The 19,808-nt window shown below is 39.9% G+C and overlaps 1 protein-coding gene across 1 annotated transcript in view; it reads left to right on the forward strand.

Annotated features, from left to right (window-relative positions):
* Positions 1 to 1,215: 1,215 nt before the first annotated feature.
* The window catches only part of NFATC3 (nuclear factor of activated T cells 3), a 146,197-nt gene continuing 127,604 nt past the window's right edge, over positions 1,216 to 19,808 (forward strand). Inside the window, exons 1-2 of the mRNA XM_072422981.1 lie at positions 1,216 to 1,537; positions 11,626 to 12,736. Coding sequence (XP_072279082.1) covers positions 1,453 to 1,537; positions 11,626 to 12,736 — 1,196 coding nt within the window. The 5' untranslated portion in view covers positions 1,216 to 1,452. The remainder of the gene's footprint in view (positions 1,538 to 11,625; positions 12,737 to 19,808) is intronic.

A 19,808-nucleotide genomic window follows, 5' to 3' on the forward strand; every position in this document is an offset into this window, starting at 1 on the left:
ACGGATAACCGGATGATGCAGAACCCAATCCAGGAAACCTCTTTAAGGTTTAAGAGGAACTAAACTCAAAAATGCCTAAAACAAAAAAAATACACTTACCTTCAATCCTGCAGCACAGTCGATTGGTCCAACGGTGTCTTCCATCGGGTGAAGTGTCGTCCCGGCATTTTCCCCCAAACCGGCCAGCCTGGCACCGCCATCTTAGTGTTTTCTTCCTACGTTACCTGACCCAGGCGCGAGATCGGGTGACCTAGGTTGGAAAAAAAACTTGTCAATCTCCCTGCGAATGCATGAGATCGGCAAATGTTTCGCTTTTAACAAAAAGGCTCCTTTTGCACATGCCTGAGATGCTCACCGAAGAGCCCCCTGGGATGCCTGATGTAGGCATCATGGGGAGCTTTGTGCTCCCATTTTTTTTTTGATCGCCTAGGCCAGGGATCGGCAAACTTTTATGGCCACTAGGCCATTTCAGGGGTGGGCCGGAACACAGTAGGCTGGACTCAGAGTCCCGCCCTAATGGCTCCGCCCACCACCAGGGAATGCCTCCTGAAGTGAAATCCCTCTGCTCCGTATGCATTGCCAAGAAGAGGGATTTCCCTTCAGGGAGGTTTCCCTATTTACCGCGCTGGCGGAAATATCAATGCCGGCCGCAGTAAATAGGGGAACAACAGCAAGAAGGCCGCACCGGAGCTCCGGCAGTTCTTAACGTCCCCTGGCCAAGCCAGCATTAAGCCGGTTCGGCCAGGGGTTGTTAGGCCGGAACAAACTACTGGCTAGGCCGTATCTGGCCAAACCCTGGCCTAGGCGATTTAAAAAAGAAAAAAAAAAAAAAAGAGTCTTGCACTTAAAAAACAAACAGAATTTTTACCTAAGGGTTATCTACCCTTTTACGTAAAGTGAATTTTCTGAGTTTAAGTACGCTTTAGGGGATTTGGGGAAGTAAAGGTGAGTGGTATTTCCCACATTTTTTACAAGCATAGGTTTTGTCTTAAACATCTCTGCTTTTACTTTGCAAATGCAAACCACCTAGGACACAACTTTAGATGAACCATACAAGATCATTGTGCGTGACCATGGACATTTATCACGTCTGAGCGAGTCTCCAAGAAAATGGCTACATCGCCCCTCCCAGTTATGAGAAGCTCAAAGAACGACAAAGCAAGAGCCAACGCTTCTCCCTTGGTGCGTCTCCAATACGGGCTACAGAGTGTCAACACAGAAATAGCAGATGGTTTACACGGAACAGTTAGGGAAATATGTTGTCAGTGACAAGGCGGGGTAGTGACGTTCTTAGGACGTACAACCAATGAATAGTACAGGGAGGTGGTGTTTGAGGCCCGATCGCTCGACAACGAGAAAGTTGGTCTGGGGTTAGAGAACATCGACTAACCGGCGAAAAGCGGGAAAGTAGGTCAGATACAACGAAAAGTGTTGTGAGGCTTACGGGCACCCATGAGTGCCGCACATTGTGGATCTGGCGAGTTGGACTTTAGGCTCCTATTTGAAGAGGCTACGGCGCAGCCTTTAGGATCGACAGGTGAGTCTTGTTATAAGTTATTCTTTGATATTGTCTGCTTACATCAGGGTGAATAATTAATCCCAACTGTAGGGTTCAATGGTACTTAATAATTAAACTAGGATCAAATTTGTTTTTTTTGGCTAGGGGGCGCTCTATTCTACATACTTATTTTAATCCACAAAGCATCGTAGAGCTATGGCCTGCTAACTTTTGAATATCCACCAACCAACGCGTTATTAAAAAGTACAATGTTTGCTGCGATTATAGCGTGACCTTCTGCTCTGTATAGGTTTTCGTGCTATTGCTTGCTGTGTTAAATCTGCTTTCTGATTATAGAGATTCACTGACATTTTTTTTTAGAACCGGTGTTGTTGTTGTTGTTGTGTGTGTGTGTTGAAACATTATGCATTTTTTATGTGGCTCATTTACTTTTCATTGTAATTGATTTGTGCACAAAAATACAGAGGAAGTGTAGCCAGCCTTGTAAGGTTTAGTTTACAGTTTTTTTTTTTTTTTGTGTCTAAACATGAGTCCTTCACATCGACCTGCTCATGAAGTGTCAGATTGTTCATTGACCTTCAAACATATAAAAATAAATAAACTGTACTTTTATATTTGTACAAAACACTTTCAGGCATAAGCTGAAAGACACTTCCTGTCAGTATTTTATGGTTGTATGGTTTCCAGTGATGAAGTTTTGGTAATGCACAACATTTGTTTTGTTTTTTATCCTATTCCTGATGTCCTCATTGGCTCTATGACAGTTTAGGATAGGTGTACTGTATTTGACAATTCCTTGGCAGAGAGGGAGGGAGTACATATTGGCTCTCCAGCAGATTATGAAGTAGGAGATTATGGATGTGGAACCTGTACTTTATACTTCCTGGAAGGTCAGGAACGCATGAGCAAAATTTACAAACCCTTCAGAGAGAAACAACTCAAAGCAACTCTTACAGGTGGTTGACCATCCAGCCATGGCTAACACTCAAAGAACTGAAAATATTTATTAACCCTAACTTTTCATAATTTATTGGCTGTTTAGCCCAGCTTCACATATTTTGTTAAGGCAGACGATTCGTTTGAATGGCTACCTAATGGACAGGACTGATGTGTGTACGTAGTTTTACTTTGAACCCAGCACAGGATGTATTGAAAACGACCTACCATTCTGATGCAGTTTAAAAGCCCACATGCCCACCAATTTACTGAGTTCATGACGTAAGTGCCAATATTTGAAATAAATCTTCCTATGTTGGTTGGAATATGAAGTGATAATACTGATGTTATATGTGTGTTTGTTTTTGATTTGAGAGAAAATAGTGTCTATTGTTTTTATAGTTTTTTTTTTTATTGGTTCATTTTAACATGTTTTTGCTATATCCTCTGGCAGTGTGTAATTCTGTTGTTGAAAAGTTGTCATTAGAGCAGTTTCTTCTGATGTGGAGATATTGGCTGTAGGGAATACTTCTGATTAGAAAACTTGCATGTGAACTTTTATCACATAATATGTTACCAGACGTAGATTTTCTATATAGCATAGTGGTCAAAAAGATTTAGGTTTGAAGTAAGACATTTTGGAGCATTGGAAACCGTTACTAAACATCTGTAAAATAGATAAGGTTAGAGGGAATTAGTCTATTGTACAGGAGGCAGCAGGGTTATCTAGTGGTAATGCAGATGTTCTCTGGAGCTTCTCTTAGCAGTATGCTGCCTCTCCTACCTCTGTAGGAATAGGAAACTGCTTAAAAACGTCTTAAGAAACATTTTAGGCCCTTTTATTTAGGGGTGTTTCCACACATTTTGGAAGCCTGTAAGGTTCATGGGACATGAATTTAAAGGTGACAACACATCTGCCCCCATAGTGTGACAAAAATGGCTGTGTAAGGGTAGACTCAGTAGAGCTGATTAACTCCATCCATTTCCATCCCAAGGTGTAGGACAAATCTGACACCTCCTATACAAAAGCAAAAGTATAGATGGATATTATAGAACATTTTTTATCAGGAAGAGGAGGAGGCAAGCTTGATGCCAACAAAAGTGAGTGGGTCATGAGTTTTATGAGAGTTGGGAGTTTAGTCGTTTGGTGTAGTAGTAGGGAATATTTGTAGTCGGATAAATTAGTTTTGCGCCAAGGGCAGCCAGGTGCATTGTTAGCCCCCATATGGTTGGAAAGGCAGACAGTTGAATTGGCAGGCCAGATGTGGTTAGAAAGGCAGCTAGGTGCATGAAGCAATGAGAAACAGAGCACACAGGTGCATTTGTAGCTCAGATAAGGTTGGAAAGGCAGCCAGTTGCATTGACAGGCCATACGTGGGTAGAAAGGCAGCCAGGTGCATGAGGCTATGAGAAACAGCAGCCAGGTGCATTGGTAGCCCGGATGTGGTTGGAAAAGCAGTCGGGTGCACCAGTAGCCCAGATGGAGGTTGCAAGGCAGCCAGGTGCATTGGTAGCTTGTGTTTTGGACTACAATCGTTCCCAGGCACCTAGCTCTGCAGAGTTGGCTGCTGGGAGCAGTAAACGTTGATTTTCCTTTTTTTTTTTTTTTTTTTTTTTTTTTTTTTTTAACGCAGGTCTGAACAAGCCCATAGGTTTTAACCTTTGCATAAAAATGTTCTCCCTAGGGAGATTCACCCAGCAATTTTCACTTTCCACTGTGCTAGCAGGCTGTTGTCAATATAGCTGCTTAGTTGATGTTACCTACAGAGATATACCTTAGTGAGTCTGTGCAGACTGTCAGCTCTGCTGGGAGGATTGAATGTTTTACTTCATTTGTATCTTTCAACTCCTGACCTCTGTCTGCAGAATTGACAAGCTTTAGGCCACTGAAAGCTTGCTACAGGTCGGATCATTAACACATTGTTGCCCACTGCAGGGTTCTGATGTATTAGGATATATGTTTGTGCATTGCAACCTCAACACCAGTTAGTGTTATATGGAAAAGGAAGAGAAGTACTGACTGCTCTCGTTATATGAAATTATTTTGCCACAGCCTACTCACATGAAAGTGAGTTGTAATATGTTACATATACAAAAAGAGAGGAAAATAAAGGTGTTTAGGATTGGCAGTATATTCTGTATTAGTGTCTTAAAAGTACAAATACCAAACTACATCAGAAATCAAACCATAATATAAATCACAACATTATTAGGGGTGCTCCTGACTATATCTATAGTATAATAATGGAAAAACTACAAAGAGTGCATAATGCTTTTTAGCCAGATGCGTTTTGGACGTTAAGGCCACAGGGTAAGTAGAGAAGAAAGAAGAACTTATTTGTTGTATGTATCAGTTCATATGTGTGTATTTAGGTGTCACTTGATGAGTAAAATTCTACAGATGAGCACCATTTACTATATGAAGTTGGTGTTGTCATGTATATAGAAGGTGAATTTAGGAGTCAAGAAGTACAATAGGAATACAAATCATATTACCTTAATAGGTATATTATGTCCTTAGGAGTAAAATGTAAGACTTCATTTATTCCAATGTAGCTTGAAGTGTATTTAGTTTGGATAATATGTTCACGAGGCTAAAATTAAACCCTCACAGCTAATGTTAAAAAACCAATACAGAATTAGAAAAGGGTATTTCAAAAATGTAAAAATGAAGCATCACCTTCATCATTTGAAAATGATAAAGAATATAACAATAAGGTGGAAAACTTCAAAATAAAAGACAGATTGCAAAGGAAAGTGGGGCAAACCCCCAAAACTTTTTAAAATGTATTAATCTCAGAAAGATCAGATCTGTGCACGTAGGCCCCTTTGTGTACACAAAGGAAAAGGGCAGCACTGAAGTAAAAATTGCTAATAGCAATGTCACTGCCTTAAATGAGCCACAATGAATCCAAACCGATATGACTGAGAAACAGTTGGGCAAACTTAAGGTTGAAAAAGCACCAGGACCTGATGGATTACATCCATGTGTCCTAAAAGAGCTGAGCTCAGTTATTTCAAAGCCTTTATTTCTATGTTTTAGAGACTCTTTATTCACTGGCATGGTAGCAATGGATTGGCGTGAGACCAATGTGGTTCCTATCTTCAAAAAAGGAGCAATGTCATTACCAAGTAACTACAGACTAGTAAGTTTAATATCCATATTTGGAAAGGTCCTAGAGAGTTTGATAAAAAACCAGATAGAGGAGTTTCTGTTAGAAAATAAATATAAGTGATGGCATGGATTCAAGCAAGACGGAAATTGTCAAACAAATGTACTCTTTTTATGAGCAAGTTATTAAACAGGTAGACAGTGGAGTAGCACTTGATATAATTAGGGTCAATGGGTTTAGAAAAAACAATCTGTAAATGGATAGAAAACTCGTTTAAAGACCGCATCAAGAGAGTAGTGATTAATGATTCATACCATGAATGGTCTAAGGTTATTAGTGGTGTACACCAGGGTTCAGTGTCAGGACCTCTACTGTTTTAAACTGTTTTAACATCTTTATAAATGATAAAGCGTTTGGGATTAAAAGTACCATTTCTGTGTTTGCAGATGACACCAAACTGTAAAAGAATTAGGTCCATACAGGATATCTATAACCTACAAGCAGACCTGGATGTACTGTTTGATTGGGCAGCCAAGTGGCAATTGACACTTAATATAGATAACTGTAACTTTATGCACTTGGGGGCTAACAACATGCATGATTCATACTATTTAGGGGGGTCAGAAATAGAAAAGGATCTGGGGGTTCTGGTAGATCATAGACTTAATAGCATGCAATGCCAAGCTGCAATATCTAAAGCTAGCAAAGTTCTTTTTATTAAGAGGAATAGACTGCAAAGATTGTGACATAATCCTTCCCCTTTACAAAGCATTGGTAAGACCACATCTGGCATATGCATTCCAGTTTTGGGCACCAGTTCACAAAAAGGACATTGTGGAATTAGAGAGAGTGCAGAGAAAGGCAACTAAACTAACAAAAGGTGTGGAGGAGCTCAGCTATGAGGAGACATTACCTGAACTAAATATTCTCCTTTGAGAAGAGACGTTAAAGGGGGGAGTTGATCACCCTGTATAAATATATAAATGGTAAATTTTAGAGAACTCTCTTCCCAATTATTCACTTTAGGATTTTTACAAAGAACAAGAGGGCACTCTTTGCGTCTGGAGAAAATTAATTTTAAACTAGGCTCCCCCAGGAAGTAGTTTGCTCAACTACTATAGATTACTTTATGAATAAGCAAGATGATTTCCTATAAGCACAGAATATAACTGCGTATTAAAGCTTTAAAATAAAGATAACCGAGACTGTTGATCCAGGGAAAATTCAATTGCCTCATGGAATCGGGAAGGAATTTTTTTTCCCCTGTTGCAGCAAATTGTACCAGGGGTTTTTTTTTTGCCTTCCTGTGGATCAACTATGTCCATAGGGTTTGATATCGGGGGATATGTTTATTTCCCTAGTGGTTGACCTTGATGGATTTATGTTTTTTTTATTTTTTTTTTTTTCAAACCTGACTTACTATGTAACCATGTATTTGGTTTCTAACAAGAGAAAGAACCTAGTTTGATGGTGCCTGAAAGGAAATCTGAAAGTTGTGGATATACCGTGTTTCCCCGAAAGTAAGACCTACCCCGAAAATAAGACCTAGCACTTTTCCCCCAACCTGCCCTAATATAAGACCTACCCCGAAAATAAGACCTAGTAGAAAAATAAAAAAAAAATAAAAAAATAAAAGCAAACATAAATTAAAACAGTACTCACCGAGCGGGAGACAGCGGGGGTACACACAGTGGGCTAACACACAGCCGCACAAGCCGATGCTTTCCTTGTAGTTCCGGCTCCTGTCACAGGCGGAGTGATATTACATGCACTTCGCCTGTCAGAAGCTGAAGTGCATGTAACCAGGCTAGTTCTAGTGAGCCCTTAAAAATGTGTTAAAAAAAAAATTAAAATAATATACTCACCTGATACGCGATCCTGCGTGTGTCTCTGGCTGCAGCATGTCTCTCTTCTCTCCTCTGCCAGCATCGTGTCTTTTCCTGTTTGTAAAGCAGGAAAGAAACCGGCACAGCGCCACCTGCTGTTCCATGTCCTAACTGCCGAACAGTGGAAAAAAAGCACAGAGTGATCAGAAGGGGAATTTGTAAGGGGAATTTGGGAATATGGTAAGTGTTTTTTTTCATTAAAAAAAGTATATAAGACCTACCCTGAAAATAAGACCTAGTGTGTTTTTGGAAGCCCAAAAAAATATAAGACAGTGTCTTATTTTCGGGGAAACACGGTATATAATACATAGAAATGGACATTTTTATTAAGGGGGGTCTATTTTATTAATGGAGTAACAAGAAAAAAGAAAAATGATGCTTTTTTTCCATTATAAGGACAGATTAGACCTAGGACTTACTTTAATCCAATAATGTTGGTGTGTATTGGGTTTTCAAACAAGGGAGAGAATCTGGGTGAATGGATCGTGGGAGGGGTACCTAAAAAGTGGTTCCTGGAGGGGTACCTAAAAAATGTGTGTGTGTGTATATGTATGTGTATATATATATTTATATATATGTATATATATATTTATTTTGTATATGTGTATATATATATATTTATTTATATATATACACACACACACACACAACGGAGGAGAATTATTTTTAGAAGCTACATTAATAATGTGATAATTTTTTTGCTAAATGCAATAAAATAGTGTCAAGGTATCAGGTAGTAATTAAAAGAAAGTGTATATTAATAAACTAATAATAAGGTGATGTAAGGGAAGTCATGGAAAAAGGTAACCCACCAAGTAAATAAGGAGGCTTGTGAATTTAGTACGTTATTTGATTATATCATGGGAATAAAACTTCTGAGTATTTTGCAATTATTGCACCCTCTACTTCTGACCCTAGTATACTGTGGGCACTTTTTAAGGCAGTCTGTTAGGGCTACATTATCCAGCTAGCTTAATATTGTAAATAAGAACATGTTGTAAATAAGAGCACATCTGTCTAGTTCAGCAGCTGAAAGTGGTATTCTACTTGGCCAATTTGGCCTATTCCCCTTGTCAGTTAACATGACCAAACTTGACAAAGCAGCTTTGGAATAAACCTTTGCTACACAGTTCTGGCAGAAAGGCCGTTGCACAGGTCCAGACAATGCTTTTATGCCAAGGGCAACAAAGAAGCTTCAACTTTAGGACTTCAACTTTTGGAAATTCCTAAATATTCAAATAATATATTTTTTAATATATTCTTTATATAATATATAATCTTTTTTTTTCTATTTAAAGATTATGATTCCCAAAACCCACTGTCTAACATTTAGGATATCCGCAGTTAATTTTACTGAATGTGCCCATTGTAGCTTGGTCACATCCCAAAATGGTTTCATTTTCTCCACAATTATTTTTTGCCATCTGGCAATTTTCTGAGGACAAACAATCACTTTTTGATATTGGACATCTGTCTGTGTGTGTGTGTGTGTATAACTAGACATTCCATTAAATTGCCAACCGCGTTGGGGGGGGGGTGCATCAGCCAGAGCCGTGGACCATGTCTCCCGTATGCATCGCAGGCTCAGGGTGGTGGACCTCAGACCTGCGATGGGAGGGTGGGCGGGTTCTGGTATCATGACATCACTCTGGGGGGACGTTTCTTCCTGATTTGAGTGACACATTACTCTCCACGCATGTGCCGTCCAGATTCCGTAAATTTAGTTGTTTGTGACGTCTAAAAGGTTGGCAACCACTGCTCTGGTCCATAGTAAAAACCTTTTCCGCACTCTCTTTATGCCTTTGATTGTTAGATTGTTTGTTGTGTTTTGTAATTAATGGTTAGTTTTGTGTTGTAGAGAGGGATATTTGGCTCACATGTGTTAATCATAGTGGAAGTGGATTTTTACAGCAAAACATGTAGAGTATTATTTTTTCAAGAGCCTTTCCTGGGTTTTTCTTAACTCTGTATATATTGTTCTTATCTCACTGTATATGTCTGATAATGATGTTATTTATTTCTCACTTGCAGGCAGTTTTTTTTTTTTGTGTATATGGGCAGTGATAAGGACTGGACACTGGCTGTCCCACCCTTTTCTGCTATTACATTCATGGGGCTCTAAAAGTGTTACCATATTTTTAACAATATATAAAAGGGTAACTTTCCTTTTTATATCATGAAATCTTTTTCTATTTTTACTAATATGGTGGTAAAGTGTGAAGGGGAATTTAGCAGCCTCCTAGGATATTTGTGCCAGTCTCCTTGTGTGTGTAATGAAACCGGCACTGTTTTTTTTTTTTTTTTTTTTGGATAACATGTCACCCATTGTCGCTCCTGTGTAGTGCAAGTTCAGGTGACATGGAAACCAGAAGAAAGAAAATGGTGGCGGTGGACAGAAAGATAAGCATTAGAAAGAAAAGCGAATCTGAGCCTGGGCAGGGGTTGCTGGGCTTGGTTTGTGGATGGATCAAGGGTTTGTCATCGGTATAGGTAAGTGAATTTTTTTTCCCCACACAGCTAAAGTTAGGTTGAATTCGCACTGGCAGTAAATTTGTGTTTACTGTTTCCTCTAACTACTGCTGCTGGAAAAACTAGCGTTTTTCGGCCACTAATAATCCTGGATGACTAACAGTTGCTAGTAGTCACTGGGAAGCAATAAATGTGGGCATTGGACAGTTGGGGGCATAATACATAAAGATTGAAAAACTGGACATTAGATAGTTGGAAGAAACTATAGGTGGGAGGTAGTAAACTAGCATGATATTATGGGTTACTGGATACTTATGGTAAAAACAACTGGGAGCACTAAATTTGTTGTGTCTTGCCTTGGTTCCAGCTTCCCCTCCCTCCACCCACCCGGCTCAAAAAAAATTTCTATGGGTAACACTGTGTGTGTGTGTGTGTGTGTGTGTGTGTATATATATATATATATATATATATATATATATATATATATATATAATATTAAAGGGCCTGGGGGTAGGGCCATGAATACTTGTGGTTTTGGATTTGTTGCTCTTGGGGGTGCAGGAGATGGGCAACTGAGTATTGGGTAAGTTTATAGGGAAAGACTCTGAAGGGAAGAATATATAGAGTAGAAGAGAGAAGAAATGCTGAGAGAGAGGGAGAATGAGTTCTCTCAGGAACCTACCAGAGCCCTAGTATTTATTACAAGACTCTTTTTAAAAGTTAGGTAAAATTCAAAGAACTGTGTGTGTTGGAGGGGGAGGGGAGAGAGAGGTGTCAGGGTGTTGGGTACTAGATAGAAGCCCTAATGAGTTTAAATGTTCTCACTGATTTGTAGCTGTGTGTACTGTGTTGTGCTTTAGTTTGGCTAAACCTGCTCCTCTCTTCCAAAGATCTTTCTGTGTTTACATTTGAGTGAATTCTGTGAGGGCAAAGTGAGATTAGCTGAGTTGCCAGAGAGCTGCTACTTTGTGTGCTAGATTTTAAAGCTTGCTGGAGTGCCATAGGTTAAAGCAGTGGTGTCCCTTGACAGATGTGGCAGTGTAAATTGTAACCAGTTCTCCAGCAGCTAGGGCTTTCTGAAGGGCAAATAAGTTGTAAACCCAATGATAACACTCTCAGCTGGGAGTTTTACTATATATAGTGAACAGGTTTAGTCACATAACTTTTTGAGATGTCCTGATCTCTGTGATTGATCTGAAAAAATAAATAAGGCTTATTGCCTGGGCTGTTTGAGGACATTGAGGCTGCTGATCTAGTCCCACTCTAGAACTTGTTAACAAAGAGATATGGTAGAAAAAGTAGTTTTAAAATGCAGATTATAATGTTTCTCGTTTGATGGTCTCAGTATTTGTGAAATGCCTTGTATACCGATGGAGATCAGATTTATACAATATACATTATGGATGTGTATATCCTCCTTTTTATGGTTGAATAAATTGTTTTTATATACATGACAAATTTGTAGGCAAAAATAATTAAAAAAGACCTTCTAATTGACAGAGTTTTATGGAACTAAATTTTGGATGTGCCACCAAAATGTATTTCCTTGTCCCTATACAAATAGGTTTGTATAAATTGTAAGTTATTAAAAGTGCCCCTTTTAAGGACTTTAAAGAGGGTTCTAGTGTATGCACCATTCTAAACTTTTCTTTTTCCCCCTTATTGATTGAAAATAATTACCAGATTTTCTTTTTCTCTCTAGATCTTGAACCTGATGACAGTGCATCGTTTTATATCTTTAATGTAGACCAGTCATTGTCAGCAGCAAGCCAGCCCACTTGTCTCCCATGGCATAGTCATCAACCTCACAGAGCGGCTTGCAGTCCCATCTCCTGCTTTCAAGGCTCCAAATCCTTTAATAACACTAATGAAGTTGAGGAACCTAAGTGCAATTCTTCTGGAGCCCCAAAGACATTTGAATGCCCCAGCATTCAGATTACGTCAATATCTCCTAACTGCCACCAAGATATTGAAACCACACAAGAAGAGCAAAAAGGTGACATTGAAAATGATTATGTTGAAAGACCTGCCCGTGACCACCTCCATCTCCAACTTGAACCCTCCTATAGGGAGTCGTCTTTAAGTCCAAGCCCTGGTAGTAGCATATCTTCCAGAAGCTGGTTCTCTGATGCATCTTCCTGTGAATCCATTTCACACATATATGATGATGTTGAATCCGAACTGAATGAGGCAGCAGCACGTTTCAGCCTAGGATCACCGCTGACATCTCCCAGCTGCTCTCCCAGAGGCTTTCCTAATGATGATGCATGGCAACAATTTGGCTATAGTGCCTCTTTGTCACCAAGACAGTCCCCATGCCACTCTCCTAGAACTAGCATTACTGATGAAAACTGGCTTAGCCCCCGGCCTACTTCAGGACCTTCATCAAGGCCCTCATCTCCATATGGCAAGAGACGCCACTCTAGTGCAGATATTTGCTATCAAAGTTCTCCCCATCACTCTCCAACACCATCGCCTAGCCATTCACCCAGGGGAAGTGTTACAGAGGATACATGGATTAGTTTGTCTCACAATGCGTTGACCAGTGTATCTCATTCTCAGCAAATCCCGGATGCTGATATTCCTCTTAAAACACGGAAGACCTCTGAAGACCAAAGTGCCACATTGCAAGGAAAGATTGATTTTTGTGTTGAAGATCAGGACATTTTATCTCCAACTCTTGAAACACCTTCTGAGGATAGTAGTGGTTCTCCACGTCCACTCAGAAAGGACTCGTTTACTGACCAATTTTTGTCAGTTCCATCACATTTTACTTGGAACAAACCAAAATCTGGGCACACACCTGTATTTCGGTGAGTATAGGTAAACCTAGTAGTGATTTTAGGCCTATAACACAATTTTATTTTCATGTTACTGTATATTTATCAGTACAGTCCCAACAGTCAGAGAATCATTACCCCATCTTTTCAATTTTTTGCCTGAATTGGTGCCTAATCTTACTCGTATCGTGGCAGCCATATGCTTGCTGGTGAAGAGATGGTAAAGCAAACATTACATGTGTCTGCACTTTTTCCCTCCCTCCCCTACTACTAAGACTAGTAGAGTTGCTGTTCTACTACCTAATGACAATATAGTTTTAAACCGCCAAATAACCATGTTACTGTTTTAAAACTATACCTTCTGTATAGCACTTCATTAGTGGTATGTGCAGAGACGTGCAAAAGTTGGTAAAAAGCGTGTTGATCTAGAAGGGTCATTTACTAGCAGCTTTGGTTATTACGATGACACGGTGAAAACATGTGTTTTAAATAGTACAGTAAATTCGCCATTATATTATGACACCCACTGGGATTAGTAGATTCTGAAAAAATATAGTTACTGATTGCTTGAGAGATGCAATTAAAAGTGGGGGTCTAACTTATTTTATACCCTATGCTTTACAATACCCTAAACTTTGGTATTGACTTGATATTGACATTTACTAATTAAAAGAAACATTATTATTTAATACAAAGACAAACTTCACATATTGTAATAGTTTTACCATTTTATAAAAAAAAAGCTTTTGTAAATGCATGAAAACAAAGAATTGAGGTTAAATAATCATAAAACAATGTATGAGGGCACATTATACTTATGGGTGCATTATTATGAAATATAGGAACAGATTAATAATATTAAAACAGGCATGGGCAGAGCACGGTGGCTGCAGTGAGGTTAATTGGCTTCTTCCTAAAAATTGACCTTAGACTACATTAATGACATATGACTATTGTAGGGACATTAGATTGTGAGCTCCTTTTAGGGACAGTTAGTGACATGACTATGGACTTTGTACAGCGCTGCGTAATATGATGGCGCTATAAAAAAATACTGTGTAGTAGTAATAATAATAATAATAATAATAATGGGACAGATAATGTAGTAACTATGGGCGAAGATTAAAATAATGAGGTATATGTTTAGATTATTATATTTATTAATAATACACATGGGGGCAAGATACTTCAATAAAGTATAGCTGCAGTTTGTTATAATGAAGAAAACACATGAGGTTATACTATTAAATATACGTTTTGGGACAGATGTTATTTGAATAATAATACCACAGCTGCCCCTGCTGTATGACACCTGAAACTTGGCGTTGCGGCTGTTCTAATGACAGCAGGGCAAAAAGTTGCTTTCGGTTCTGCAGTTCACTTTACCATTTATCATTTGGTTAAGTTTAGTCTATAGATAGGAAAACTAAAACTCAAATGATTAGCAGAGCTGTCCTGCAGACATGTGCATTTGATCATTTTACTCAAAAGCATGGTCTGCGGGCATGTTTCCACGTCTGCTAATAGATCTCATATGTTCTTGGAAATTCTGCAACTACCAATTGTACGTATGATGTATTCATCAGTGGTGTCCTCATATTTTGAATCATAATGTCATTTCGCAAAGATGTGTGTCTAATGGGAAATCCCTTTGACCACCTGTGTAAAGGAGGCACTTTGGATTAACAAATGCCTGTGTCCTAATTCAGAGAGGTTGAGGCTGTGAGCTGAGAGATCTGGTGTCTTACCGAAATTAACTTTTCTGCTAACGGGTTTGTTTTACACAGACTTGCCCCTAATAGAATGATGACAAAGCAGTGCTCCTGCTCTTACTAAATAAATGCTGAATCGGTCTAACAAACAATACTGAACTAAATACATGTTTTGTTAAAAAACAAATTACTCCTAACAGAAGAAAATACACAAAAAATAGCAAACAGGTGATTTTGGGAGACTTAGAAAAAAAAGGAAAACATTTAAATAAAATAGAGTATGGAGGGAGAATACAAGTTAGCTAATATAGTTATTCCATGTAAAAATGCTAGGGTTAAGTCCTGGCTCAAACTCCAAGTTTCCCCATCAGATCAGGGTCATGTAGAGAGCATAAAGAACTGTCCTTTTGACTCCTATCACTGTTATAGAGATAAGGCTGGGCACAATATCTGAGGCCTTTTGGTAAAGGTTATCCACATCAAGGCTTCAACCAAGACTAGGGAGCAGGAGAGCACCTTGGTCGGTTGAGGTTGATGAGCTTGAAAAGTAGTTTGTGATATCAGGTCTAAATAGACCAGATATTACAAACTACTTTTCAAGCTACTAATTTTTTACTATTTTTTTTTGTGTGTTTAGGAGCATAAGGGGAGACTTTATTATTTCTGCAGATTTTATTGCCCCAGAATATTTTTTACCATTTTGAAATAGAGATTGGAAGTATTCCTAATAGGTAGAATATTTTAGGAAGGATAGGCTATCCTACCAAACCATGATGGAGGTATTGACAAAATACATTTTGTGTATAATGAGGGTATAATTGGTTTTGTTAAGGTTAGATAAGGAGGGGGGTTAGCTGAATCCCTAAATAGGAGGAAACATGAGAGACTGGCTAAAACTGATACTCATAGCCCTGTTTATTCTAAGGGCCAGATACATAAAGGAACAAAAATAGTAATTTGAGGAAAGGTAGTGAGGTCAGAGGGGAAGTGATATACATAAGAATATAATTTTCGAACAATGCACATTTGTGTTCAGTAGGGCCACATTTGAAATTTTTTGATATTCAGGTTTGTTCTAATTCCTATGGCAAGAGGTTTTATCGCTATAACGAGTAATAAAGGGATTAAAGGACAACCTGTCTAGTTTTCTCATTTTATTTGGATTAGAGGGGACTTGTATCCTTTATTGTAACCTAGTTAGGGGCTATCATATAGACTGGATAAAATATTGGTAAAGTGTGGACCAAGTTCCTTCCAAAAGGAATAGTTCCAGGATAGGATTAAACTATTATAGGCGAGTTCCCCTCATGCAGACAAATATGACCCTCCCGGAGATAGTTGCAAAGTTCAGCTAAATGTGGAGCCTAAAAAGTCTGCAAATGGTGCACTACTGTTTTTAGGGTGATAGTCTTTAAAATTTCCACCAGAACATTTTTATAGGTCTCTTGGATTATAGGAAAGGAAATGTTGGAAAGCCTCCAAGCTCCTAAATTGTTTGAGTATGAGCTTTAGGTGTAACATTTTTTTCAGTATCAATTTCAGGGTGGATGAAATTGGTATGCATTTGTTTAATATGGGAGGAGATTTGGATCAGGACCCACCTGACTGTACATTTTTTGTGCTGACCAAATTTTGGTGGGACATGTGTCAATGGAGTTGAGAGAAACAAAATCTGTAATATAGTTGAACGTTCCGAGCAAAGACATGAGCAGGCAAGAAGGGTCTCCATTGGGGTCCAGGTGGTGAAAAGTATACTAATCAGACCAGGTGCCAGAAGGTATGTAGGCTGCCTCTAGGGCACCTTCTCTTAGATTTGTTGTGCTGCAAATGCCCATTATCTCTAACCACAGTGGAGATATTGTATCACCAGTGCCTCCTGCTGGTGTCTTTGATGGAGGAGTTGTAGATATCAGCCCCAGGTCCAAAAGAACATTTTCCTTTTCAGGAAAATTTGCAGACTAATTTAATATTGTAAGAGAAAACAAGGCTAAACAGGAATACCTGCATACTGATATTTGAGTTTTCAGGCTTCTCTGTTTCTGGATGGTAGAGGGGGGCAACATCAGAAAATGTCTGGACTTCTTCTGCAGTCTTCAGATCTGAGGCATCACATGATGACCTCCCTAGCTTTGTAAAAGTTAATTTTAACTATGTTTCTGGGAGCCATTAAGGCTGTATAGATATATTCGAATTCTAGATGAAGAGCATCATACTCACTCTCATACGCTGTTTAAAAAGGTGGTGCTTTCCTCCAAATCCTGTATCAATTTAGGCAGACCTGTGGAATGCATATCATGAGAGGGGGGAATTTCCAGAATTTTTTTTCCTCTGGTTGGTTTTGTAGGGCCTGGAGGGCGTTTTCCAGTTGTTGGTTTTGTAAATGCAAGATCTTAGTAGTTTTGAACAACTCCACTTTAAAGTTCCTATGATCAGACAGGTCATTGTTGCAGAAAGAGACAGGCAAGGTCCCTTCTGCAATAATTTCTTAGCTGCCTGTGCAGTGTGCTTTGGTTTCTAGGATACATGGCAATCCCAGTGTTCCATCAAAAAAAGAAAGAAAAAAAGCTACCTGTGAAAATGATTTAACTCTAGGGTCTTGTGCAGTTGGGCATGTACAATGATGTTATCAAAAGCACTGTGTGTGTGAAAGGCTATGTCATATTCTGCAGTATAACAATTGTGTTCAAACCTTCAAATCACCTAAACTATATGTCATAGCAACTTGAACATTTAAAAGATGTTTAAAACTTGTGAAAATTAAACAATAGGCTTGCTGTTTCAAAAGCAAGTGCTTTTAATTTAAATAATTCTCACAGGCAGATTTATTTTGATAAAACACTGGCCTCCCTCACTTGTGCGGAGAATGAACTCCCCCCACTCGTGTGTGAGTATTATGTCATCCTGGTCTGGCCACTTAAGATGGCTAAAGATCGTCGACAGGAAGAGGAGAAAGGAGGAGTATTGCAGGGTTTAGTTTCACTTTCATTTCCACTGATAGCTTTGTGAAAGCTGCAGCCAGCTCCTTTTGGAGCCTTTCTTTAAATTTTGCAATTAGAACTAGGTCCTCTGTGTATTGGGTCGGGGTGGGGAGCTGGAATAAGCTCATGGAAGGAGAAATAGCACCTGAAAAGAGACTGTGATGTGTGAAATGGATCCTAGTTCCTTATCACCCTCTTGAGGGGTAAGCTGTGAGAGAGTGCCTGTCTTTAGGGGGTGACAGGAAAGAAGGCCTAGCAATACAATGTGCTTGTTTGAATCAAGCTCACCTTTCTCTTAAGGTAAGAGATAGTTCTCCAAGACTTCCCTGCTCTCAGTCTGGGGGGAGATGGCTGTACAGGTTTTATTTTTTGATCATCTGAGCAGTCAGGAAGATGAGCTGTGGTGACCTCTCTTGCGCTGCCAAGACTCGAGGAGCGCAGGTTCTGCTGTTGGGTTGCATGACAGCTGAATGGCACCTAGAATGAGTGGCAGCTGTTAAATGCCAGCATGACGTGTGGGATGGGAGCAGAGCCAACTAGATTGCAGCTGCCATAGTCAGCCTGTGCATGCACTCCTAAAAAGTACATTTAAATTTAAACTAAACATTTGAGGACAGGTCTGCAGCTGTCTTTGCTAACTTAGGTTTTAAATGTGTATTGTATAGGATATTTGCATTCTGGCACTGAAGTCTGAATTTTTATCCTGGATTCTTGTTCTAGGTCAGTGATTTGCTTAGTAATTAATCAGGGTCACAATGACAGCTGCAGCTAAAAACAGAGTTAAAAACTAAACGGTCTTCTAGGGGCGAAGCCAGCCATGGCAGATGCTTTTCTTTAACTCTCAATTGCTGTTTGATTACCAGTGTACATCAGTACCTACCAGCACCTGTGCTGCTTGTACTGCTTCTACCAGGGCCCCCCAGCTATGTTACCCGGATCCTGCACTCTTGTGTGAAAAGGGCACAAGCGGCGGGTCCTATCCTGCTGTCAGGCCCACTCACAGTTAAGACTTTACTTCATGCTGTGGCTTACCTCTCACGCTGGTGCTGCGGCCGTAAGCCCCCCACAGACTACCTCCCAGTGCCCCAGACCTGTGCCTTATTTTCAGCACATCAGAATTATTGGGGGCATACTATTTCCTCTTGGTCTTTTCCACCAAGGCATCCTCCTCCTTGGTCCAGGTTCTGTTAGATTGGTGCTGCTGATATTCTCCTGTGTTTCTGGACCCTATGGCTACCTTCACATGTTCTGCATCCCTGGTCAGGGTGGTGCAGCTATACTTTCCACTGACTGCAACTCCCTGGGGTGTGCTTAGATAAGATAGCCTGACCACTACTGCTAACCCAACGCTTGCTTGCTCATTCAGGTGGAGTCCTGTGTTATGTACACATACAGTACCCTGTCCACATCTCATACCATAGGATAAATTCAAAAAAACAATGCCAACCCCTCATACCCCAGAACGTTCTGCCCCCACAGACTCCCCACTGACCTCACTTTCTCTCATCGAGCTTCCATGGACCCCCCCCATAACCTGCGGCTGGCGGATTTCTTATCAACAGCTTTGGAATATGAACGTTCCACCATGGCCCAGGAATTCTCAGCTCTACAAACCTCAATTGATACAGCTCTTCAGCAGATCTCCTCCAACACCTCCAGGATCACGAAGATAGAACAACCTAACAGTGACCTGGAAGATCCGTCACTCTAGAATCAAGCCACAATTACCTCTCAACAGCAACTTTTAAGCTTCCTTTCTGACAAATATTAAGACTTGGAGAACAGGAATCCCTGCTCCAACCTTTGGTTCATTGGCATACCTGAAACCTACAAAGCCTAACATTTGCTTTCTCACTTTCTCACAGTGGACTTGATGAGTCCACTGCATCAGCCCTGAGCAGCAGTGTTCCCCTCTAGGAAACCAAGGGCTGTCATCATGAAATTATTTCACTTAATTGACAAAGAAACGCATCCTTTCTGCCTTCAAGAAGCTAGGCTCTGTCAGGCTCCAAAAGTCAGGTGTCCCAAAAGTGTTGTGCCTTCTCACCAGCATGTTGTCCCCTTCTATAAAATACACTACACTGTCTTCCTCCACTCTGCCTGGCCAAACAGAGTCCATGGTTTGATAAAAGTTTTCGAGGACCCTGACCTAGCTCTTGCTCAACTGCAAAAATTCCTCAATGTCGCTCCCGCTTAATGCTGCTCATAAGTTTCTTTTTACCCTACATGGTTTGGTAACATATTCATTGTGATCTTAGAATCATGGTCTTTGATCTATTGATTTCTACCCATGACCGGCATTCTGTGTGCTCCTGCAGTGTGCCGGGAGCCCCCAGACCACATTTATTCCCTTTGCTCAATATTTTAGGGGCAACCTTGAGCCCCCCATTACCCCCCCCCCCCCATTTTTACACA

Source organism: Pyxicephalus adspersus, chromosome 9 (genome assembly GCF_032062135.1).
Source record: "Pyxicephalus adspersus chromosome 9, UCB_Pads_2.0, whole genome shotgun sequence".
In the NCBI taxonomy this organism is placed as follows: domain Eukaryota; kingdom Metazoa; phylum Chordata; class Amphibia; order Anura; family Pyxicephalidae; genus Pyxicephalus; species Pyxicephalus adspersus.